The sequence below is a fragment of the Syngnathus floridae genome, chromosome 12 (assembly GCF_059516105.1).
Source record: "Syngnathus floridae isolate MCC-2025c chromosome 12, RoL_Sflo_1.0, whole genome shotgun sequence".
NCBI classification, from domain to species: domain Eukaryota; kingdom Metazoa; phylum Chordata; class Actinopteri; order Syngnathiformes; family Syngnathidae; genus Syngnathus; species Syngnathus floridae.
The window spans coordinates 13226496-13252343 of NC_142424.1; the positions used below are offsets into that span (position 1 = coordinate 13226496).

Genomic DNA, 25848 nt, shown 5'->3' on the forward strand with positions numbered 1-25848 from the left:
AGAAATATTTGACGCGTATCACAGTTAATAGTCAGCCTTAGATATTAATAATATTTCATTAAATTTGTATAGCGCTTTTCAAAAACCCAAAGACGCTTAAGTCTGGTTGGTTTATTTATCTTCGATAAAATATGTAGGACAGAAATTATATACTCTACATCAATGTACGATATAATAACAATCGTTTCTCTTTGTGAAAGTCATCTCGCACAGCTTCCGTTGCTTGTCGGTACTGCAGAACTGACGTCACACTTGAGGGGAAAAAGACGACGCCAACAGCAGCTGATCATTCTTCGACGACCTTCTGTACCGAACGACTATACCGCTACTTCTTTGTACGCTGTTTAAACAACAGAAAGAGGTAGGACATATGCTCGGTGAATTTTAGGCTTAGTATTTATTATATTGGATGCAGGTTAACTGCGTACACGAAATATGCCATTCTTAATCTTTATATCCCTCGAGCGCTAGCTTGGCAGCTAACTCAGGCAACCGGTTTCAAGTGGTTCAATATGACTAAAATATTTACTCGGTGTAAATCAGTGAGATCACATGGTCGTTTTGTCAAATGGCCTGGTAATTTAAGCAACCGGGTTTAAAGTACCTCTCCACTGTTTAAAGAATTACGTGACACCATTCGACCTGGTATACGTCAAACTCACAATATTGTTTTTGCATCTGCCTGTAATAAGATAAGATTAGCCGTTTTACTGCAATATTTCTGCCTTAGACGTTCATGACGTTTTAACCTGTCTGTAGACACGATATAATAATACAGCGTTTGCACTTAACAATTTGGAGCTATTTTATCAAAGAATTTAACATTTGACGTCTAGTTTTCGTGAAGGAGTTGTGGGTACGTTGGAACTACTGAGCGTGAGCTTGTCGGCCATTTCGTATGGGGAACCGCCCAGCAGAGGTGCAGTGCTACAAATGGCTGTAATCCTGCATTGATGTTCGCCGCTGTTAATGATTGATACATTTTCCCCGCACAAGGCTTCCCAATTGTGTACTGAGTACCCAAACGGAAATGTGCTAGAAAATAAGTATAAAATGGCGCCGTTGACCGTGTTTTTCCTCGTACCTTAACCAAGAGGTCCCAAAAGGGCAATTCAAGAGAATGACCACTAGAGGTGGTCAGTGCTTCATCGGAATGTCCATCCATCCATCCATTTTCTGAACCGCTTAGTCCCCACGGTGGTCGGGGGTGTGCTGGAGCCTATCCCAGCCTCAACAGGCAGTAGGCGGGGGACACCCTGAACCGGTTGCCAGCCAATTGCAGGGCACACAGAGACAAACAACCATTTGTACTCGCACTCACTCCTAGGGACAATTTGGAGTGCTCAATCAGCCTACCAAGCATGTTTTTGGGATGTGGGAGGAAACCGGAGTGCCTGGAGAAAACCCACGCGGGCCCGGGGAGAACATGCAAACTCCACACAGGGAGGGCCGGAGGTGGAATCGAACCCGCACCCTCCTAACTGTGAGGCGGACGTGCTACCCAGTGCACTACCGAGCTGCACTCATCAGAATGTACAATTCCTAATTTAGTTGCATTCATTTTGTCACGTTTAAGGTCAAGTTAGCATCCATCCATCCATCCATCCATCCATCCATCCATCCATCCATCCATCCATCCATCCATCCATCCATCCATCCATCCATCCATCCATCCATCCATCCATCCATCCATCCATCCATCCATCCATCCATCCATCCAAGGGGTCACCAAGTCTGGTCCTCAAGGATGACAATCCAGCTTTTTTTAGATGCATCCCCCTCTACAACACACGATTCAAATCAGAATATCATCAGGCTTAATAGAGCTAGCTGATGAGCTGATCATTTGAATCAGGTGTGTTGTAGTAGGGCTGCACCGAACACAGGCTGGATTGGTGTCCTTGAGGACTGGAGTTTGTAACCCCTGATCTAAGCTATCTATCTAAGCTATCTTGCCCTATACCAAGGCATGTCTATCACCAAATTTTGACTTGACCATAGAAAGCAAAGTCATCAAATTCCAGCAAGAGCCAAGCTTTAACATCTGAAGTAAATTTGATGACTTTGCAAATTCTCTGACAAAAGCAAGGCAGATAATGGATGTCTGCGGACTCTGGGGCCAGTGTGGTCAGCAAGTAAACAGCTGCTAAAAACACAAAGCAAGTGAACAAACCCTATGCTCTAGATACAGTTAGAAACAATGGATATATAAGCTAAAACTTGGAGCATGACCCTACACTAATTTTTGCATGGTAGCACTGATGCTACCAACATTTCCAGCTGGTTGCACCAGCGCAGGATTTGGTCACACCTTGTTGCATGAGTGATCCAAGTGATCAACCCGCTTATGCACGCACATAATAAATTCGTTTTCGCGTCTTAACCTAACAATCCCTTTATAGTTTGAGTCTCAATTGGCTGCATGCCTATTAGGGGCGTAACGGCACAGACAACCCACGGTGTGGTCCTTACCTCGGTTTTTGCGCCACCTTTTTGTGCGTACAGAGAATACTGTTTTCTTCCATTGAAATATTGCTTTTTTTTGCAGCATGTTTTTTCCATCTACATAATATAAACATAAAATAACAGAATTTACAATTTTACGACACTGAGGGCACCCTGTTTTGGAATCACTGTTGTGTGGTCTGTACAGTGTAAAACATGAAACATGCATGTACTAATTTTTGCTGTCCTCTTCGAGACAAAATGGAAACAACTGGTGTTAAAGTTCTGGAGACTGCTGAAGACATCCAAGAGCGCCGGCAGCAAGTGCTGGATCGCTACAGGCGCTTCAAAGACCTGTCCATTATGCGGCGTCAGAAGCTGGAAGACTCTTACCGCTTTCAGTTCTTCCGCCGTGATGCAGATGAGCTGGAAAAGTGGATCCAGGAGAAGTTGCAAATTGCCTCTGATGAGAACTACAAGGACCCCTCTAACCTGCAGGTTTGTATTGTTTTTGTTACAGCCTGACCACACTAGTGTCAGGCAAGGCCAGGCAGCTTCATTTAAATAGCACATTTCATACACAGTATTAAAAGTAAAATATTTCAAATTATTGACAAACAAAACTAAAGACATTTCAAAACAAAGTATAGGAAGAAAAAGTAAATTGCTTAAAAATTTTGCCAAATTGATTTTAAAACTGCTTCATAAGACCTTAATCACAGGGATGGGGGAAAAAAAAGCATAGTTGTGTGAAGGCGATGGCCTTCACACATAGTATGTTATTCTACTCCATTCTGTATTATTATTGTATGAAGGCGATGTCCTTCACACATGTTATTCTACACCATTCTCTATAATTATTATTAGTGTGAAGGTGAAGACCTTCACACTATTGTTATTGCTGTCCTTTATTATTAGTGTGAAGGTGAAGACGTGAAGGTGAAGACCTTCACACTATTGTTATTGCTGTCCTTTATTATTATTATTATTATTATTATTATTATTAGTGTGAAGATGAAGACCTTCACACAATTGTTATTGCTGTCTTTTATTGTGTGAAGGCGATGGCCTTCACACATGTTATTCCACACCGTTCTTTATTATTATTATTATTATTATTATTATTATTATTATTATTATTGTGTGAAGGCGATGGCCTTCACACATGTTATTCTACACCATTCTCTATTATTGTTATTGTGTGAAGGCGATGGCCTTCACACATATGTTATTCTACACCATTCTCTATTATTGTTATTGTGTGAAGGCGATGGCCTTCACACATATGTTATTCTACACCATTCTCTATTATTATTATTGTGTGAGAGCGATGGCCTTCACACATATGTTATTCTACTCCATTCACTTTATTATTAGTGTGAAGGTGAAGACCTTCAAATTTTGTTTTTCTACTCTAATTTTTACATTGTTCAACCGATTCAACCCATTCCAACTTTCAACTCTTCATCTTTTGCCTACCTATTCCACAGCTTCCCACTTACCAACAATTCCAAATTTGAAATTCAACCAAATTCTCCAAAATTTCAACCAATTCAACCTGTTCAAACTTTCAACTGTTCATCATTTCCCTACATATTCCACAACTTACCACTTACCAAAAATTCAAAATTTGAAATTCAACCAAATTCTCTAAAATGTCATTTTTCTACACTAATTTCTACTTATTCCACAACTTCCCACTTACCAAATATTCCAAATTTTAAATTCAACCAAATTCTCAAAAATTTAGTTTTTCCACTCTAATTTCTACATTTTTCAACTGATTTAACCCGTTCTAACTATCCATTGTTCATCTTTTGCCTACCAATTCCACAACTTCCCACTTACCAAGAATTACAAATTTAAATTCAACCAAATTCTCCAGAATTTCGTTTTCTTCTCTAATTTCTACATTTTTCAACAGATTCAACCCATTCTAACTTTCCACTCTTCATCTTTTGCCTACCTATTCCACAACCTCCCACTTACCAAAAATTCAAAACTTTCAAATTTGAAATTCAACCAAATTCTCCAAAATTCCGTTTTTCAACTCTAATTTCTACTTTTTTCAACCGATTCAACTCATTTCAACATCATTCTGCAACATTCCCCAAGTATTTATTCAACTTCTTCACCTTCACACGCAATTTCTTCAGGAATTGCAAATTCTAGTTATTCTAGTTATTCCGCACACTTTTTTGACACTAAACTACTTCCACATACTTAGACTGATATACTCCAATCCACTTTTCACTTATTCCAAATATTCATGACACGGCTGCTTACATTTTCCAAAAAAGTAGTTTTTCCCTTCTAATTTATACATTTTTCAACCGATTCAACCCACTCCAACTTTATTCACTTTGTTCACCTTATGCCTACCATATACACCCCCTTCACCCCCACTTCAACTATGCTTACACAATTCAACCGTTGACCCCCACTTCCAGTGTGGCGGCCATCTTGGATTGACCCTGAAGTGCCCCAATGAACCCAGAATGAACCGGAAGTGCCCCAAATCAAACCGGAAGTGACCCCAAATGAACTGGAAGTGACCTTAGGTAAACCGGAAGTGACCCCAAATCAAACCGGAAGTGACCCAAAATTAACCGAAAGTGACCTTTTTAAACCGGAAGTGACCCCATATCAAATCGAAAGTGACCCAAAATAAACCGGAAGTGACCTTTTTAAACCAGAAGTGACCACAAATAAACCGGAAGTGACCTCAGCTTGACCGAAAGTGCCTCTAATCAATCCGGAAGTGACCCAAATAGACCGGAAGTTACCCAAATCGAACCGGAAGTGACCTTATTTCAACATTAAGTACCCTAAATCCCTACATTTGCGCTAACCTTTGCAAATTTTGTCCGATTAAGCCCGTTTTAACATTTTAACGCCAAAAGTGAACCTCCTGAAGCCGATTTTTTTCCTTTTGTTCCAAATTTCAAAAAATTTTGGCACAATTTTTTTTCTTTTAATTCCCATTCATTCTCTATGACAATTCAAGATTTGCGCTAACTTCTACATTTTTTAACCGATTCAACTCGTTCCAACTTTCAACTGTTCATCTTTTGCCTTTCTATTCCACAACTTCCCACTTATCAAAAATTCTCTACAATTTTGTTGTTCTACTCTAATTTCTACATTTTTCAACCGATTCAACCCATTCCAACTTTATTCACTTTGTTCACCTTATGCTTACCATATTCACCCCCTTGACCCCCACTTCCAGTGTGACGGCAGTCTTGGATTGACCCTGAAGTGCCCCAATGAACCCAGAATGAACCGGAAATATCTCAAATCAAACCGGAAGTGACCCCAAATGAACCGGAAGTGATCTTAGGTAAACCAGGAGTGACCCCAAATCAAACCGGAAGTGACCCAAAATAAACCGGAAGTGACCTTTTTAAACCAGAAGTGACCTCAGCTAAACCGGAAGTGACCTAAATAAACCGGAAGTGACCCGATGCAAACCGGAAGTGACCTTATTTCAACACAAAGTGCCCCCAATAGCTACATTTGCGCTAACTTTTGCAATTTTTGTCCGATTAAACCCGTTTCAAACATTTTAACCCAAAAAGTGAACCTCCTGAAGCTGTATATTTCGTTTCGTTCCAAATTTTGAAAAAATTTGGCGCAATTGTTTTTGTTTTTTTTTAAATTGCCATTCATTCTCTTTGGGGATTCAACATTTGCTCTAACTTCTACATTTTTCAACCGATTCAACCCATTCTTAATGGCACATTCAACATTTCACATTTACGTCGTTCCAGTTTGAAATTCACATCATTCAGCACATTCGAATCACATTCGGAAAGATTCCCGACATTCCCAAAATTGCCAAGTTAAAAAATGTCACGTTTTTACGTTTAAAAATTCACAAAATTTCAAAATTTTGTTTTTCACCTCTAATTTCGACATTTTTTAACTGATTCAACCATTCCAACTTTCAACTGTTCATCTTTTGCCTACCTATTCCACAACTTTCCACTTACCAAAAATTCCAAACTTTCAAATTTGAAAACCAACCACATTCTCCGAAATTTCATTTTTCAACTCTAATTTCTACATTTTTCAACTGATTCAACCCGTTTAAACTTTTAACTGTTCATCATTTTCACACGTACTCCACAACGTCCCACTTATAAAAAATTACAAATTGTCACCACAAATTCTCCTAATTTCATTTTACACTTCTATTTTCCACAATTCTCAAGTAATTCAACTCATGTCAACATCATTCTGCATTATTCCCCAAGAAGTTATTCAAAGTTTTCGCCTTCACACGCAATTTCTCCAGAAATTGCATTTTCTAGTTCTTAACTAGATTTAAAAGCACTCACACTTGGCGCTGACTTCTTGTCTGTTGGCAATGTTTTCAAATTGCATGTAGCCTAACAGCTAAATGCTGTTTTGCCATTGGTTTTATATTCCATTAGAATTTCTTGAATGTGTTCAGAACCTAACTCCCCATTTATAAATCAATACCAGAACCTTTCAAATTTGGTCTGAATGTAGAGTTTTGGATTTGACGTTTATTTTTCAGCATTTAATAAACTCATTGAATATTTAACATGTGATATCTCAAACACAAATCCAATGGCAAGCTTGTCGATTGAAGGATAGTGATTTTTTTTTTTCAATAATTACATACTGGCTGGTGGGAACACAGAATACTTGGTTGTATGAATACAGTTTTTTGTTTTTCAAACCTTTCTTAGAATAAGCTGCAGAAACATCAAGCCTTTGAGGCTGAAGTTCAAGCCAATGCTGGAGCCATAATCAAATTGAATGAGACTGGAAACCTGATGATCAACGAAGGCCATTTTGCCGCTGAGACCATTAGAGTAAGACCTGATGATGCAAAAACTCTTAGGTATTGTGCATAAACACTGTGATCAAAATGGTTTGGGTGAGTCGACTTATTGGGCTGGGATAGTGGTGGTTATTGTGGTGGGCGGGTTTGCGTTCTTGTGTTCTTTTAATACGTGAATCTTACTCAGTCCTACACGCCTTACCGGACACAACAGAGACCACTATTTTCAAGTATTAAAATGGCTGACTATCTACTGGTAGGTGTTGAATTGGTGTGAATACAGAATTTCTTATGAATGCTGTGGATCTTTTATCTTTCGCTCACATTTAGTGAAATAGTCGGTAAAGAGTTAAATGAACTAATTATGCATGTCCTATTTTGTGCATTTTGTTATACATTGAGTATTTTCGTAATCTCTTTAAACACTCAACTAGACTCGACTTGAGGAACTCCGACGCCTATGGGATCTTCTGCTGCTGAGAACCAAGGAGAAGGGAATGCATCTGCTGCAGGCCCAAAAACTAGTCCAATACATCCGTGAGTGTGAAGACACCCTGGGCTGGATCAGTGATAAGGTACGTACCAGTTCATGAGATGTCTCTTTAAATCGTGGCGGAGTATGTGGTTGTGGCTTTAATTTTCTTTTTTGCTGGTGGAATATGTTTACACAACGAATTGTTTTCCTTCTTAGAACAACTTGTTGTCGTTTTGCAGCAGACAAGGTTAGTTTGAGTCGGGTGATGCGCACCTTGCTTTTCAGTGCTCTTCTGGGTGACCAATCCTGCTTAAATCTCGTCACATTTTCTTGTTGACATTGAGTCAGATGATGCACACCTGGCTTTTTAGTGCTCTGCTGCGTGATCAATCCTGCTTAAGGCTAGGCGCAATTTCTTGTTGAAATTTATGAAAGGACAGTAACTTTATGATTTTTTTTTTTTTTTTTTTTCAAATCAGCCCCAAACCGCGACCTCTGCAAGGTCCTTGTTGTTCTTGTAGAATGATTCTTATTCTTTGCATTTATTATTATGCGTTTGAACAATGAACCGCATTTTTCAGGGACTAAACATGCACAAAAACTTAACAAACCTTGCATATTTATCGGACTTGGCAAAAATATTGATATCCCAACATCCAGGGGTGCAAGGGCCCTGCTTGCAGCTTTTTTTTGTGAAAGTACCAGAATACAATATATAGTTCGATTTCTTTGCTTCACAGGAAGCTATAGCAACATCTGAGGAGCTAGGCCAGGACCTTGAACATGTGGAGCTTCTGCAGAAAAAGTTTGAGGAATTTCAGACAGACTTGGCAGCACATGAGGAACGAGTGAATGAAGTGAACCAGTTGGCAACCAAGCTGAGACAAGAAGACCATCCTGAAGTAGAGCTAATCATTTCCAAGCAGGATGAGGTCAATGCTGCCTGGCAGCGATTGAAGGGCCTGGCCCAGCAAAGACAAGGGAAGCTGTTTGGAGCTGCTGAGGTTCAGCGTTTTAACAGGTAAACAACGATGATCTAGAGTCATGTTTGAAATTATCATTTTCAATATGAATTCCTATGTGTTTGGTGGTTATGGAGGGCTCTGACTCTCTTTAACGTTTTATTATGAACCTGCTTACTGAATTTGAATAGGGATGTGGATGAGACCATCAGCTGGATTAAGGAGAAGGAGCAACTTATGGCCTCTGATGACTTTGGACGTGATCTGGCCAGTGTACAGGCTCTTCTGCGTAAACATGAGGGTCTAGAGAGAGACCTCGCTGCACTAAAAGATAAGGCAAGAATGTTTAATTCATTAAAATAAGTCAGACAACTATTACTAATTTGTGACTTATTTCTTTGTGTTTTGTGTTTGTCAGGTCAACACACTAGGTGCTGATGCAGAGCATCTGCAGCAAACACATCCCCAAAATGCCTCCCAGATCCACCTAAAGAAAGATGAACTCGTCACAAACTGGGAGCGCATTCGCAGTCTGGCTGCTGAGCGTCATGCCCGTCTTAATGATGCGAACAGGTATACGACCACCGGGGCATTGCTGCAATTGTTTGTATGCAAAGTCAGGCATTAAAGGGACGGTAAATCAAAGATGGTTCATTTTTCACCAACTAACCTAGTTTGTTTGTTTGTTTTTTTTAAATGAGGAAAATGAAAAAAAGTTGGCATTTTCTATTTTATCCATTCATTTTGCAGAAATAATGAAAAAACAAATGCCTTTAAAAATGCCCAATATTAATGAGGAACAGGGTCACACACCCCTCCCCTCCATGTCTTAGTTGATGATGTCATGGAAGCAAGCAATGACAATTTCCCCATTGGAAATCATTGCCCAGATGATCGCTTAAATTGTCCCAAAACAGCTATCAATTGGCACCAAAATTCACATGGACATCTCTTCTTATGACTACTTCAACATATCACAAGCATTAGCCTCTCCGTGGCTGATTAAAGAGCAATAAATGAGCAGCCTCTCTGCAGCTGAAGTGCCCAGTCACATCTCCCTCTATTTCCTTTCACCAGTCACCAACATAGTAAGCATGATGCATTCTGAGACGCTATATGTAAGCTGAATCGTTCATATGTCGTTATATAATCACTTGAAATTGGAAATGGTTAATTTGACTTACATTTACCCTTGAGTCCACATATGGGGTACCACCTTGAGTCCACATATGGGGTACCACCTCTGCCGCCTATCTGAAAAGGAGGTGCTTTAAACCACTACACTTAAGCTGAAGGGTTGGTCTCCTCGCTACAAGTCCAGTGCTCCCAATCTTTCCAACAAGTCGACTTCTGGGCTTTGTGAAGCGGTCCGGGGCGAGTCTTCTGGCTGAGCCACGAGCCGGCTCGTGTTTTGTAAATTTCCATCTTTAGAAACTCGGTTTCTTGAAGTTCTCGCTCGCGTTCTACAGTAGACCAAGGGTGTGTTCAATGACCACTCGCAGAGTCCAAATTTTTTTCAGGGGCAATTGCAGTACTGACATTATTTTTTAATATGGACTAAAAGTTGTTCCGGAGTACAAGACGCACCAGCCATAAAATGCACACGTATATAAATTGCACCGGAGTTTAAGTCGCATTTTGGTGGAAGTTTATTTGACAAAATCCAACACCAAGAACACACATGAACCAGCAACAACAAGCTAAACGATACGGTATGCTAACGTGACATAAACACGAACGAGGAGCTGAGAACGGGCCTGATGTAACATTAACAGTTATTCAAACAACTATAACATAAATAACACCTTTATCAAACCATCTGTGTCACTCCAAATCATTAAATCCATCGATCAAATTCATCCTTCTTTCTGTGAACAACGCCGCGTCTGCGGCGCGCCGCTGACGTTAGACTCGTCGTCATTTGCAGTTCAAATTATTCCACAGGCCCATATAATATGTACAGTATATATCAAATAACTATCATATAAACAACAATGTTATCAAACCATCTGTGTCACCCCAAATCATTAAATCCATTGAGGTTGTGGGTGAGAGGAGGACGTTGATTAAGCTGAAATCCATCATGGACAACACCTCTCAACCCCTCCATGACACTGCGGTCCCTGAGCACCTCCTTTAGCAGCAGACTATTACACCCACGGTGTAGGAAGGAACGGTTCCGCAGGTCCTTCATTCCCTCTGCTGTCAGACTTTACAACATGCGTGGCACCTGATAAAAATTGTTTCGTTTCTACTAGCGACACTTGTCTTTGTCATTTATCCTTTTTGAAATTTTGGCACTTGTTCTCTTGCCTCGTATGCGCTGCTGTGACAAGTAAATTTCCCCGCTGTGGGATGAATAAAATTTTATCCTCATCATCAACGATCGAATTCGTCGTCCTTTATGTAAACAACGCCGTGTGTCGTCTTTTGCAGTTCAAATTATTCCACAGGCCCATGTAATTATAAACAACAATTTTATCAAACTATCTCTAACTCCACGTCATTAAATCCATCGATCGAGTTCTTCGTCCTTTATGTAAACAACACCGCGTGTGTGCAGCACCGCTGACGTCGGACTAGTCATCAGTTGCAGTTCAAATTACAGTAATCCCTTGCTACATCGCGGTTCGTTTATCACGGTTTCACTACATCGTGGATTTGTTTTTCCAAATTAAAAAAAAAAAGATTCAAAATAAAACCTTTGAATTGAGGAATTATGGCACAAATGTTGCCCACTCGTCAGCAGAAGACGGGGAGTGCCCACACAATTGCAGTGCATACACTTGTACCTTTTTATAAAAAAATGTTATTAATAAGAGTTCTAAAAACACATTTAAGAGTGTTATAACTTGTTGTAGAAAAATCGTTATAATAAAACTGTTCTAAAAACATATTTACAGTATGTACACTTGTACCTTGTTATTAAAATTGTTATAATAATAAAAGCTGTTCTAAAAAGATATTTACAGTATGTGTTAAGAATTCGCCATGTTATTTATGTTATTCAGCCGTGCTTTGATTTGAGGTAGGGTGCTTTATTTTGAAGGCCGTTTTCAGATTATACCATTTCAAATCATTAAATCTCCTGACTCTGGAAATCAATGAATGGAACTCATTGTCAGTGAGGCTCTAATTATTCCACAGCCATAGTGCGCCTTCATGTGGTTTAAAGTGAAGATAACATATGAAGTCATCAACTATACTAGTAAGTAATGTGTTAATGATCAAGTAAAAATCTGAATAATTTCACATAAATTGCTCCTGAATATAAATCCCCCCCACCCAAACTATGAAAAAAAACGTGACTTCAAGTCTGGAAAAATATGGTAATTGAACGCCAGCCATTTTCTGAGCAGTCAACCCCTTCGCTGCCAGCTGGGGAATTTTGACCTATGTTTCAAGACCCACAGAATATAGTCTGCTATGATGATGAGAGAAAAAAAACACCATGGGAAAGATTAGTCTTATCTTTCTTCAAAAAAGTTTGCCTCTACCTTTTTCCATTCTTGAGAAATTGGAAGGAGAACATAGGGTGATTTCACCAAAAACACAATTTTCAAACTAAAAAGCTGAAAAAAAAACAGCTTTTTGTGAAATGATGACTAATGTGAATATTTTTTTCTTTACACCTCAAAAGTGTGAAACATTATTTGCTTCTATAGAAACAACAAAAACACTTTTACATTTATCAGTCTTATTTATCTCCAGGTTGCAACGTTTCACCGCAGACTTCAGAGATCTTACAAGCTGGGTAACAGAGATGAAGGCCCTAATCAATGCTGATGAACTTGCTAATGATGTAGCTGGAGCCGAGGCCCTGCTAGACCGCCATCAAGAGCATAAAGTAAAAACACCCTTATTATATATTTACTTTGAAATATGGTCATGTTTTCTGTTAACTTGTAACAGTAAATTTCAATGTTTGCTGATGTAATCTTGTTTCACAGGGAGAGATTGATGCCCATGAAGATAGTTTTAGAGCCACTGATGAAGCTGGTCAGATTTTGCTTAATGCAGGACATTATGCCTGTGAGGAAGTCAAGGAAAAGGTAAGCTGTTATATGTACATGCATAACTTTATCATTGCCACTGACTGGTATTTCGCATTGAATACCTGAGCCCCTGTGCTTCAAATATCCATCTCACTTGAATACATTAAGCTCATAGTATTATGTCAACTGCCACAGAGTTTATATCCCATATATAAACAGCAAGTGCAATCTCAGCATGAACCAAAATTGCTATTTCCTTATCCTCTTTGGATTCTTCTAGTCTCAAGATTGCATTGGCAGCATAATGATTTATGCAGCAAGTATGGACTCAATTTGTAGTCATAGAAAAATATACTATACTTAAAAACAACTCAGACAACTCAAAATTGTCTGGTGTGATTGTGAGTGTGTTTGTCTATTTGTGCCCTGCTTTTGGCTGGCCACCAGTTCAGGGTGTACCCTGCCGACCACCCTAAGACGGCTGGGATAGGCTGCAGCACTCATGGCCGGGACCCTTGTGAGGATAAGCGGTTCAGAAGATGAAAGGATAAAGGAATTTGATGAATGAACTTTTCCCTTAAATCAAATACTTCTGGCACTTCTGGTATACTGCAATGTAGCATATACCTGGGGTCTAGCAAGTGGACCTAGTGATCTCCACAACATGGCTCGTTACTGTACCGTCTTTTTCGTACTGTTAGCCGGACGTGATTATAAACCACACCAGCTAAAATTAGTAGAAAATCTTTTTTTCCATATGTAAGCTGTACCGGACTATAAAACGTAGATGTGTTAATGTTTAATTACCATTTGTAAGACATTATACAGTATAGTATAGTATTGTCAGGAAAGAGATGGTTCTTTGGCGATGCATACCTTATATTAACATGAAGTTTATTGACAGAAATGAAGAAACTCTGCAAACATACAAATGTGTTTAAATCTCAGCAACGACCATAATAAACTTAATGTGCAGGGAATACTAGCAACACACTAAGAATAAATAAAATGGGACCACTTACAGGGGTAAAGTAAAGTTGGCAATACGATATAAGCTTCCGGACAAGTCATGACCCGGAAACAAAATACAATAATCCCTCGTTTATTGCAGATAATTGCTTCCAAGACCACCCGTGACAGGTGAAAGTCCGTGAAGTAGGAACAATATGTTTTAACTAGAAAATGCAATTTCTGGAGAAATTGCATGTGAAGGCAAAGAAGCTGAATAAATATTTGGGGAATGCTATTTTTAAAGTTGGAACGGGTTGAATCAGTTGAAAAATGTAGAAATTAGAAGTGAAAAATGAAATTCAGCAAAATTTTGCGCAAATGTTAAACGTGAAATTTTTTAATTTTGCAATATTGTGAATGTTGAAAATCTTCCCCAATGTGATTTGATTGTGCTGAATGATGTGAATTTCGAACTGGAATGATGTAAACGTGAAATGTTGAATGTGCCATGAAGAATGAATGGGGGAAAATGTGCTGTAAATTTGTGAAAATTTTGTGAAAACGAAAAATTTTTGGAATGAAATGAATGCAAGCACCCCTCGTGTGAATTTTTGGAATATTTTGAAATTTAAATGGAGTGAATCAGATGATTTATGTGGAAGTAGTAGAATGTTAAACTTCGAGAAATAAAATATAACTAGAAAATGCAATTTCTGGAGAAATTGTGTGCGAAGGCGAAGATTTTAAATAACTTCTTGGAGAATGCTGCCGAATGATGAACGAACAAGTTGAATTCCTTGAGAAATGTGTGTGAGTGTGTGTTTCTGAATGTGATTTGAATGTGCTGAATGTTGATGAACAGTCGAAAGTTAGAACGGGTTGAATCGTTTGAAAAATGTAGAAATTGGAGTAGAAAAAGGAAATTTTGGAGAAGTTGGTTGAATTTCAAATTTGAAAATTTAGAATTTTGGTAAGTGGGAAGTTATGGAATAGGTAGGCAAAAGATGAACAGTTGAAAGTGTGAATGGGTTGAATTGGTTGAAAAATGTAGAAATTAGAGTAGAAAAACGAAATTTGGAGAATTTGGTTGAATTTCAATTTTGAAATTTGGAATTTTTGGTAAGTGGGAAGTTGTGGAATAGGTAGATAAAAGATGAACAGTTGAAAGTTGGAATGGGTTGAATCGGTTGAAAAATGTAGAAATTAGAGTAGAAAAATGAAATTTTGGATAATTTGGTTGAATTTCAAATTTGAAGATTTGGAATTTTTGGTAAGTGGGAAGTTGTGGAATAGGTAGGCATGAGATGAACAGTTGAAAGTTGGAATGGTTGAATCAGTTAAAAAATGTAGAAATTAGAGGTGAAAAACAAAATTTTGAAATTTTGTGAATTTTTAAACGTAAAAACGTGACATTTTTTAACTTGGCAATTTTGGGAATGTCGGGAATCTTTCCGAATGTGATTCGAATGTGCTGAATGATGTGAATTTCAAACTGGAACGACGTAAATGTGAAATGTTGAATGTGCCATTAAGAATGAATGGGGAAACATTTGTCGTAAATTTGCGAATTTTGCGAAAACGGAAAGTTTTCGGAACGAGAAAAATGGAAGCGCTCATCTTGTGAATATTTGGAATACGTCAAAAGTGGAATTGAGTGAATCGGTTGAATTATGTGGAAAAAGGACAAAAAAGTGAGGAGAATATAATGATAATAAAGTAAATGGTGTAGAATAACATATGTGTGAAGGCCATCGCCTTTACACTAATAAAGTGAATGGTGTAGAATAACATAACTAATAAAGGACAGGAATAACAATAGTGTGAAGGGCTTCACCTTCACACGAATAATAATAATAAAGGACAGGAATAACAATAGTGTGAAGGGCTTCACCTTCACACTAATAATAATAATAAAGGACAGGAATAACAATAGTGTGAAGGTCTTCACCTTCACACTAATAATAAAGGACAGGAATAACAATAGTGTGAAGGGCTTCACCTTCACACTAATAATAACGGACAGGAATAACAATAGTGTGAAGGTTTTCACCTTAATAATAAAGGACAGGAATAACAATAGTGTGAAGGGCTTCACCTTCACACTAATAATAAAGGACAGGAATAACAATCATGTGAAGGTCTTCACCTTCACAATAATAATAAAGGACAGGAATAACAATAGTGCGAAGGTCTTCACCTTCACACTAATAATAATAATAAAGGACAGGAATAACAATAGTGTGAAGGTCTTCACCTTCACACTAATAATAAAGGACAGGAATAACAATAGTGTGAAGGGCTTCACCTTCACTAATAATAACGGACAGGAATAACAATAGTGTGAAGGTTTTCACCTTAATAATAAAGGACAGGAATAACAATTGTGTGAAGGTCTTCACCTTCACACTAATAATAAAGGACAGGAATCACAATCATGTGAAGGTCTTCACCTTCACAATAATAATAAAGGACAGGAATAACAATAGTGTGAAGGTCTTCACCATCACACTAATAACAAAGTACAACAATAACGTGTGTGAAGGCCATCGCCTTCACACAATAATAAAGCACAATAACATATGTGTGAAGGTCATCGCCTTCACACAATAATAAAGCACAATAACATACGTATGTGTGAAGGCCATCGCCTTCACACAATAATTAAGCTCAATAACATATGTGTGAAGGCCTTCGCCTTCACACAATAATAAAGGACAGGAATAACAATAGTAAATAGTAATAGGTCTTCACCTTCACACTAATAATAAAGTGAATGGTGTAGAACAGGGGTCACCAACATGGTGCCCGCGGGCACCAGGTCGCCCGTGAGGACCGCATGAGTCGCCCGCAGGACTATTCTAAAATTAGCTCAAATAGCGGCACTTGTCAGTGAGCTGCATCTATTTATTTTACAGTCAAACCTCGGTTTTCGAACGTCACGGTTCTCGGAATAATCGGAATTGAACAAAAAAAAATTGAGATTTCTTTGCTTCGGTTGCCGAACAAAATTCGGAGGTCGAACCTTGCGAGATGAGCCGGGAGGACCCGGGAAAACACGACCGCGCGGCCCAGATGCTGACTGACTCCGTTGTTATTGTATTTTCGTTACTTTGAGGATTGTGTTAACCCCTAATCATGCCTCCAAAGAAAGCAAGTGGGGGCAGTAAAGCCATCCGAAAACACAAAGACGCTCTTAAAGCAATGCGACAGTGAGCGCCCGGCGCGCTGCGGTTGCGCGATCGGACCAAATTAAGCTCCCTGCGCACTGAGGTCCACTTAAATTTTGGAAAGTACATCAGGACTTTAAAAATATTTTCTAAATTTTAGCGACGGCTCTGTCATAATAATGCGACCAGCGTGATGCAGTTGCGCGGTCGGCGACGCGCTACTGTTGCGCGTTCGGCGGTGTGCTGCCGTTGCGCGATCGTACCACATTAAGCTCCCTGCACACTGAGGTCCACTTCATTTTTGCAAAGTACATCAGGACTTTAAATTTTTTTTCTAAATTTTAGCGACGGCTCTGTCACAATAATGCGACCAGCGCGGTGCAGTTGCGCAGTCGGCGACGCGCTACTGTTGCGCGTTCGGCGGTGCGCTGCAGTTGTGCGATCGGACAAAATTAAGCTCTTTGCGCACCTGGGTCCACTTAAATTTTGGAAAGTACATCAGGACTTATAAAATATTTTGAAAAATTTCAGTGACGGCTCTGTCACAATAATGTGACCAGCGCGGTGCAGTTGCGTCGTAGGCGACTCGACCGTAGTTGCGCGATCGGACAAATATGCGCAAATGAAAAACTGCTTAAAAAAGGCGCAGGTTTTTTGTCTTGAAACAGATTACATTTTTTTCCATTACATTGGAGCCTCAGTTTTCGAACGTCCCGGTTCTCGAACAAATCGGTATTCGAACAAAAAATTCGACATTATTTTGCTTCGGATGTCGGACGAAATTCGGTTGGCGAACCTTGCGAGATGAGCCGAGAGGACCCGCATGCCAACTGACTCCGTTCGTTATTACATTCTCGTTACTCTGAGGATTGCATCAACTCTAAACATGCCTCCAAAGGAAGCAAGTGGGAGCAGTAAAGCCATCCTAAAACACAAAGACGCTCCTAAGGCAATGCGACAGTGAGCGTTCGGCGCGCTGCGGTTGCGCGATCGGACTAAATTAAGCTCCTTGCGCACTGAGGTCCACTTAAATTTTGGAAAGTCCATTAGGACTTTAAAAATATTTTCTAAATTTTAGTCACAATAATGCGACCAGTGTGGTGCAGTTGCGCGGTCGGCGGCGTGCTACGGTTGCGCGTTCGGAGGTGCGCTGCAGTTGAGCTCTCGGACAAAATTAAGCTCCATGCGTACTCAGGTCCATTTAAATTTTGGAAAGTACATCAGGACTTTAAAAATATTTTCAAAATTTCAGCGACAGCTGTCACGATAATGCGACCAGCGCGGTGCAGTTGCGCGGTTGGCGACGCGCTACGGTTTCGCGTTCGGCGTTGCGCTGCAGTTGCGCGATCGGACAATAATGCGCAAATGAACCAATGCTTAAAAAAGGTGGGTTTTGTTTTTTTTGCTTGGAACGGATAAAATTTTATTCCATTATTTGTAATGGGAAAACATGATTCGGAATTCGAACGATTCACTGCTCGAACAGCCTTCTGGAACGGATTGTGGTCGAAAACCGAAGTTCCACTGTATTTGTAATGGGAAAAATACATTCGGAATTTGACCAATTCGCTTCTTGAACTGCCTTCTGGAACGGATTGTGGTCAAAAACCAAGGTTTGACTGTATTTTTGCTATTCTTCTTAAAATCACACTTACATGTGAACTGGAAATAACAATAATAACACAGTGAAAGCCAAATTGGGCAAATTGGCTATTTCAGAAGTGTGTGTCAAATTGGTAGCCCTTTGCCTTAATTAGTACCCAGGAAGTAGCTCTCGGTTTAAGAAAGGTTGGTGACCCCTGGTGTAGAATAACACATGTGTGAAGGCCATCACCTTCACACAATAAAGTGAATGGTGTAGAATAATAAACTAATAAAGGACAGGAATAATAATAGTGTGAGCCATCGCCTTCACACAATAAAGCACAATAACATGTGTGAAGGCCATCACCTTCACACAATAAAGGACAGGAATAACTAATACTTTACTATTTACTAATAAAGTAAATGGTGTAGAATAACATAAGTGTGAAGGCTTCACACTAATTAGAAATTTAAACATCATTTTATTAAAATTTTCATTATGTGGTGTTTTCTGTTGGCCACTAGAGGACACGGATATATTGCAAGCCAATTAGAAGAGTGGTTTGTCATTGCCATACAATGCAACATCATGCATAGCAAAACCAAAGTGAGTCATAGTTGCGTATGAATCTCCTGTTGCTTTGTGGTCCAGGACACAATGTTAAAGCTTTTTAAATCGACCCCAATACTTTTACGTTACATAAACATTTCCCATTTCCTTAATAACCATTTCCACACTGTTCTGTGCATGTCAAAGGCAAAGTCTGCTTTATTGTCAATTTCTTTACATGCCAAGACACACACAGAGATTGAAATTACGTTCCCACTATCCCACGGGGACAAGACATAGTTCTCAATGTACATACAAGTAAACAACTCAAGAAAATAAAACAAGAAGGCACAAACAATGAATAAATAAGAGTGATGAATACATAATAAATAAACAAATAACACAATAAATAAGTACAGGACGCTACGCAGAAGGGGGAAGAGAGTTCAGGATCCTAACAGCCTGGAGAATGAAGCTGTTGGTGAGTCTGGCGGTGCGGGAGCGCAGTATTTACCTTTTAAAGCAGTGATTCTTAACCTTGTTGAAGGTACCAAATCCCACCAGTTTGATATGCGCATTCACCGAACCCCTCTTTAGTGAAAAATATATATTTTTCAAATTCAAGACACAGATGTGCTGGTGCACAAAATGAGCCATGCACAAAATGAGCCGTGCATGAACATCACCTTGTTCAAAGAATAAAACCAACATAATACATGAACCTCACAACAAATGACATACCAGCAAATTAGTGTGACTTTTGCTGTTGCGTTTGCGAGACCAGTTCAGATAGGCTTCATCATGAATTTACACATTCGGTCGACATAAAAGGGATTGTTTTAGCACAAGAATGGTCTCAGCCCAGGGTAAAAAGGTGATGTTTTAGCACAAGGATGGTCTCAGCCCAGGGTATGCCATACCCTTTTTAAGTGTGCTATGTAATGGATTAATGATAATTATCAAAAACCATATTCCACCTTTCAAATCTCTCGTGCATCTGTGGCTCAATTGGTAGAGTGGGTGGTCTGACGACCAAAGTATATCAATGATTCTCAGCTCAGACTGCCCACGGTTGAAGTGTCCTTGAGGCTGAATCGTAAATATTTTGAGAAATTGTTCTCTTAACTTGTTAAACTATAAACATATTTTGCATTTTATTTCAAATGTTTACAGCTGGGCATCCTTACTGATGAGAAGGAGGCTCTATTGGAATTGTGGGAGCTTCGCAGGCAGCAGTATGAGCAGTGTATGGACCTACAACTATTTTACAGGGATACGGAGCAAGTAGACAACTGGATGAGCAAACAAGAGGTAACCTAACTCAACCCAGCAATCCCTCCCTGCAAGTGTGCGTTTACTTTTACTAGGTGTCTTGGGTTGTGACACATCAAGCCTTTTTCCCTTTTTATTCTTATCTGCAGTCATAGTAATCATAAACTCTAATTGATGTTAAACCTGAAGTAATCTCATCTATTTGCCTTAATAAACCAGTACCCGATCTCTCCATTTCAAAAACCTGAGTGGGTACATGACTGCCGCTAACAGGATATTGCCAAATTTTTGTTTTTGTTTTAGCATTAAACAGTACCAAGCATTAAACCATACCAGTCATCTGCTCAAAGTCAAAAATATTTTGTAATAGATATTAATGCGAATTAAATTGGGCAACCTAATTGATGGAGGTGGCCATAAAGTTTCATCACTTAGAAGCATGTGCTGACAAAAAATGTAAATATTGACAAAACACGGTGGCACCCAAATAGGTAATATTTGCATATACTGTCGTTGAAGACCATTGAAATGCATTTAAAAAATGGTGGGGGTAGTGAGGGGTTGTAAACCGGAAAAGAAATCTTTAAAAAAAAATCCGATAAAAAAATAAAAGCTGATAAATAACAGATATATTTTTTTCTGTTTTCCTTGAAAAATGGGGCTTGGTTACCCTGTCACGTTAAAGTGAAAATAACGTGAAGTGATCAACTATACTAGTAAGTAATGCGTTAATGATCAAGTAAAAAATTGTGAATACCGTAATTTCCGGACTATAAGCCGCGACTTTTTTCCAAAAGTTTGAACCCTGCGGCTTATAGTCAGGTGCGGCTTATATAAGATTTTTTTCGTGATTTTTGTGATGACTTGATCACTTTTATACACTCATAAAAAGGCTGTGGACCACTGTTGTGCGGTATCTTGAAGAAAAAAACAACAACAAAAAACACTATTTTGAAACACTACTATGGCTGCAGCTTATTCTGGCTGTGTTGCTTGTGACCATTATGAGCTTTAGTAGGAATGCACGCTAGGTGACCTGCGTCAAAGGGCTCTAAACCCTTTCTCTTACTCTGCCATGTGACTCAGAGATTACACAAAGCAGTGGCGCTGTTTGGACCATCTGCATTGTATTAAAACCCAATCAATCAGCATTTAAATTCAATTCTTCTGATATTTTGCTCACCAAAAACAAGTTGTAATGAATGTGAACTTTTAATGCATTTTATTCCGAAGGTTACTTTGAACCCTGAGCCTTAAATGGCGGCGCGGCGTATTTATGGATTTTTACGGCTTTCTGTGTACTGTCTTTCTTTGTAAAAAACTCATGTGCACGTGTGGCTTATAGTCCGGTGCGGCTTATGTAAGAAAAAAACTAAAATACCCCTGAATTTTAGCTGGTGCGGCTTATAGTCCGGTGCGGCTTATAGTCCGGAAATTACGGTAATTACACATAAGTCGCTCCTGACTATAAGTCGCCCCCTCCCCCACCCAAACTATGGGAAAAAAAACGTAACTTATAGTCCAAAAAATACGGTACATTATATATACTGTATTGGCCCAAATATAAGATGATGTTTTTTGCATTGAAAAAAGACTGAAAAAGTGGGGGTCGTCTTATATTCAGGGTCTAGACATTATACCCATTTTCACTTGTGCGCAGCGGTAAGTTAAAGGTTGGTGGTATCGACTGAGTATGTTGCTGTGTTCGCGTGCATCTTTGACACAAAGTGAGTATATACATTTCATTGTTACTACTGGCCACTGTTGTGCTGTTTGTCCAATCGCGGTTTGCTTCGTGTGCGCCGTTTGATTGACGTGCTCATAATCGATTGAGTATTTTGCTGTAATCGTGTGCGTCTTTGACACAAAGTGAGTATATACACTTCATTGTTACTACTGTCCACTGTTGTGCCGTTTGTCCGATCGCAGTTTGCTTCGTGTGCGCGCCGTTTGATTGACAGCTCCGACGCGCTCCTTTAAGTTAGCCTCGCATCATACGAGTAGCCGTTACGCAGTGGCACGGCGACTAACGGTTGCCAGCAAATGTATTTTGTTGTCTCGATCGATGACTTATGTTTGGTGTGTTGCCGAGAGTATTTCATTTATGGCTATTTATTATTATTATTTGCCAATAATTCAGTAAAGCAATCAAAACTGAACCACGTCTTCCTTCCTGTGTTCTGACCGACACCTAGGGGTGAAAAGAGCATAACCATCCGAGCCAACCCCCTATACAGTCCTCAGGCTCCCCAACAATAGTGGTAGCAGTTTGCATTATTTTATTGCAATGGTTTTCCTTATTCAGATTTGTTTCAAGACTACAGTTAGACTTCACTTTGATGGTTTATGCATTTATTGCAATTTTGTTGTTTTATCACAGTAGATTGGTTTATTTACATTTTAAAAAACCAGAAGCCATTCATTTACAAATGTGATTGCACTTTAGTTTACATAATTAAATGTTCAGATATTAAGATGTGATAGACAGTTTTTGCATGATTTGAATGAGGCAAAATAACATGCTTTTTCTCTCGAATATATTGTTATAATCGTTTGTTTCAGATGTACTGTAATTATTTTCTGTATAAAAATTTAATTTGGTGTTCAGGCTCGTCTTATATTTGGGCCAATACGGTGTGTGTGTGTGTGTGTGTGTGTGTGTGTGTGTGTGTGTGTGTGTGTGTGTGTGTGTGTGTGTGTGTGTGTGTGTGTGTGTGTGTGTGTGTGTGTGTGTGTGTGTGTGTGTGTGTGTGCGCGCGCGCGTGTGTGTGTGTGTGTGTGTGTGTGTGTGTGTGTGTGTGTGTGTGTGTGTGTGTGTGTGTGTGTGTGTGTGTGTGTGTGTGTGTGTGTGTGTGTCTGTCTCTCTGTCTCTCTGTCTCTCTGTCTCTCTGTGTCTCTGTGTCTCTGTGTCTCTGTGTCTCTGTGTCTGTGTGTGTGTGTAAACAATTAAAAAAAATACAAGTGAATCAATGGGTGCTCAATCGCTAGTATGTGGGGGTCCACCGTAGGAGACAAAACATGCCCCGCATGCCACACAGGTTGACTATGTGTGACCTGAAAATGATGTAAAACTGATGTTTTCTGTTTTCTACTCTTGAATGTTTAGGCTTTTCTCTTGAATGAAGATCTTGGTGACTCCCTGGATAGTGTAGAGGCACTGCTTAAGAAGCACGAAGACTTTGAAAAGTCTCTCAGCGCTCAAGAAGAGAAGATTACTGTAAGTTCACACATTTTTTTAAAAGGAAATATTCATAATAAAGTGTTCATTTACAGTATGCATACAGTATGATTTTTTTCCCATCCTTGCAGAGCACAGATCTGTTTATCACTTTCAAAACTTGCTGGCCCACAATTTTAAAATCTTGCTGTGTAAACCAGGCTTTACTTATAAAGCTTTTGTGGCACAAATCCTGGAAGTTTTCAGACACGCACTTGTTGATAATTATTTTAATTGTTCTGCTTTACTCTCTTTCTACATCCTAAGGCTTTAGATGAATTTGCAACAAAACTTATTCAGAACAACCATTATGCTTGTGAAGATGTGGCTACCCGCAGAGATGCGGTGAGAACAATAGTTTTTTTCATCTTTTTTTTTTTCTTTTCAAATAGTTAATATGACAACAATGATTTGACTTTGTCTGAATATTTTAGCTTCTCAGTCGTCGAAATGCCCTGCACGGGCGAGCTCAGTCTCGACGTTCGGCTTTGGAGGATTCTTTCCATCTACAACAATTTTTCAGGGATTCTGATGAGCTGAAGAGCTGGATCAATGAGAAGATGAAGACAGCTAGTGATGAAGCTTACAAGGTAACAACTGAAAGTTGACTTTGAAATTCAAGCAGGAAGCGTTGTTAATAGTGACTAATGGTGAAAATAGAAAAAGGATGTACAGCTAAAACAAGTTTACATATACTATAAAAAATACTTTTTTTCTTGACTGTTTAACATGTAATCAGACTAAACCTTTCCTGTTTTAGGTCAGAGTGGGTATATAAGACATACTGATCACTTCTTCTAGAAAAGGCTGCCACTCACAATGGCGCCACAAAAGAAAACCAATAAGTGCGACAAGCTGCAAGTCCTCAAAGGCAAAGTAACAGACAATACGCTGTAATAACAAAGGGAAAAAAAATATGCAGATCAGCTGGTGAGAGGCCCAAATAATGTAAATGCTGTAAATGTCGTAAATGATCCCGAGGTCTGCCACACAGCCCCCTTCAATACCCAGAAGAACACAGCAAAGCACACAAAAAAGCCTCCGCAGTGTGAACCGACGTAAAGGCAGTTCAGCAGGCGATTCGCAGATAACGGTGCGAGCCAATTGATCGTGGTTTAAAATTGTCAAAACATCACAAACAGGCAATTGTGTGACCAGGGTTCTGGGCAGACGCAGATAGTGTGCGTTGTCACCACGGGGCAGGCATGGCGAAGGTCGCCCACATTCAGGTTCCAACAAGCACGAGGGAGCGGATGTTGGCCACATGCAGGTTCCGACGAGCACGAGGGAGCGGATGTCTCACAGGGGTCGCTGCTGCGAGGCCAAGGCGTGGGAGCCGGACCCGGTCAGCACAGGCTGGATGACCAGGATGGCAGTCACTGAGTTATGCCGGTCCTGACCGATGCGTGCAGCCATCCAGGTTGCGGCCGATCTGCACACGCCGAGGTGCGGTAGAAGGCACCGGCATCACTGAATGAACAGCCAAACCTGGGATGGCCCCGACCGTGGCCACACATCTTGGCAGGCCAACACCACATCACAGACAGAAAGAAAACGAAGGAAAGAACAAAAATAGGAGAAAAAAAACTAAGGGGGGCTGCCACTCACGACGACGCCATTAACAAAAAAAATCTGCAGGCTGTTGCTCCCAAGTCCCTGCTCCAACTGACCTCAAGTTTGAGATTTTGTGTGGCACCAACACTATACACAATTTGAGCAAGTTTCATTTAAAAAAATCAGCTTGAATAAAATATGGTGGTGATGGAATGAAATGACCGGAAATAGAAATAATTTTGAAAACTTTAGTCTGATTTCATATCTGAGTGAAGAAATGCGTTTTTGTCTAGTGTTTGAAAACTTGTGGTTTCAACTGTGTACTGTCATCTGTCGCCATGGTTTTGTCTGACAGGATCCCTCAAACCTACAAGGCAAGGTGCAGAAACACCAGGCTTTTGAAGCAGAGCTATCAGCTAACCAGAGCCGCATTGATGCTTTGCAAAAGTCTGGCCAAGCATTGCTTGATGGGAAACATTACGCATCCTCTGAGGTGGCCTGTCGTATGGAAGAGGTCAGCTCTCAGTGGAAGAAACTGCTGGAAGCCACCGAGCTGAAAGGTATCACCTGAAAACCTCTCAGTGCTAAGAAGTGCAACAACCAATAAACTAGTATTGTATCAATGATAAATTTTTCGTGTCTTAGGTATCAAGCTCCGCGAGGCCAACCAACAACAGCAGTTTAACAGGAATGTAGAGGACATTGAGCTGTGGCTGTATGAGGTTGAGGGTCACTTGACCTCAGAGGACTATGGGAAAGACCTTACCAGTGTTCAGAACCTACAGAAGAAACATGCACTTTTAGAGGCGGATGTAACTGCACACCAGGTATGTAATAATCACTAGATAACTGTCATATGG

At 39.7% G+C, this 25848-nt stretch overlaps 1 protein-coding gene across 6 annotated transcripts in view; it reads left to right on the forward strand.

Annotated features, from left to right (window-relative positions):
- The first annotated feature begins 203 nt into the window (after window positions 1-203).
- Window positions 204-25848, forward strand: part of sptan1 (spectrin alpha, non-erythrocytic 1) — a 92040-nt gene continuing 66395 nt past the window's right edge. For 5 of the 6 annotated variants that reach the window (XM_088391176.1, XM_088391178.1, XM_088391177.1 and 2 more), the window contains exons 1-15: window positions 204-361; window positions 2702-2943; window positions 7167-7292; window positions 7696-7836; window positions 8477-8757; window positions 8890-9034; window positions 9117-9271; window positions 12410-12545; window positions 12649-12750; window positions 20119-20256; window positions 23324-23434; window positions 23702-23779; window positions 23869-24024; window positions 25344-25548; window positions 25634-25815. In XM_088391176.1, the coding sequence (XP_088247302.1) occupies window positions 2707-2943; window positions 7167-7292; window positions 7696-7836; window positions 8477-8757; window positions 8890-9034; window positions 9117-9271; window positions 12410-12545; window positions 12649-12750; window positions 20119-20256; window positions 23324-23434; window positions 23702-23779; window positions 23869-24024; window positions 25344-25548; window positions 25634-25815 (2193 nt within the window). In that variant the 5' untranslated portion in view covers window positions 204-361; window positions 2702-2706. The other variant, XM_088391180.1, reaches the window with a different exon arrangement.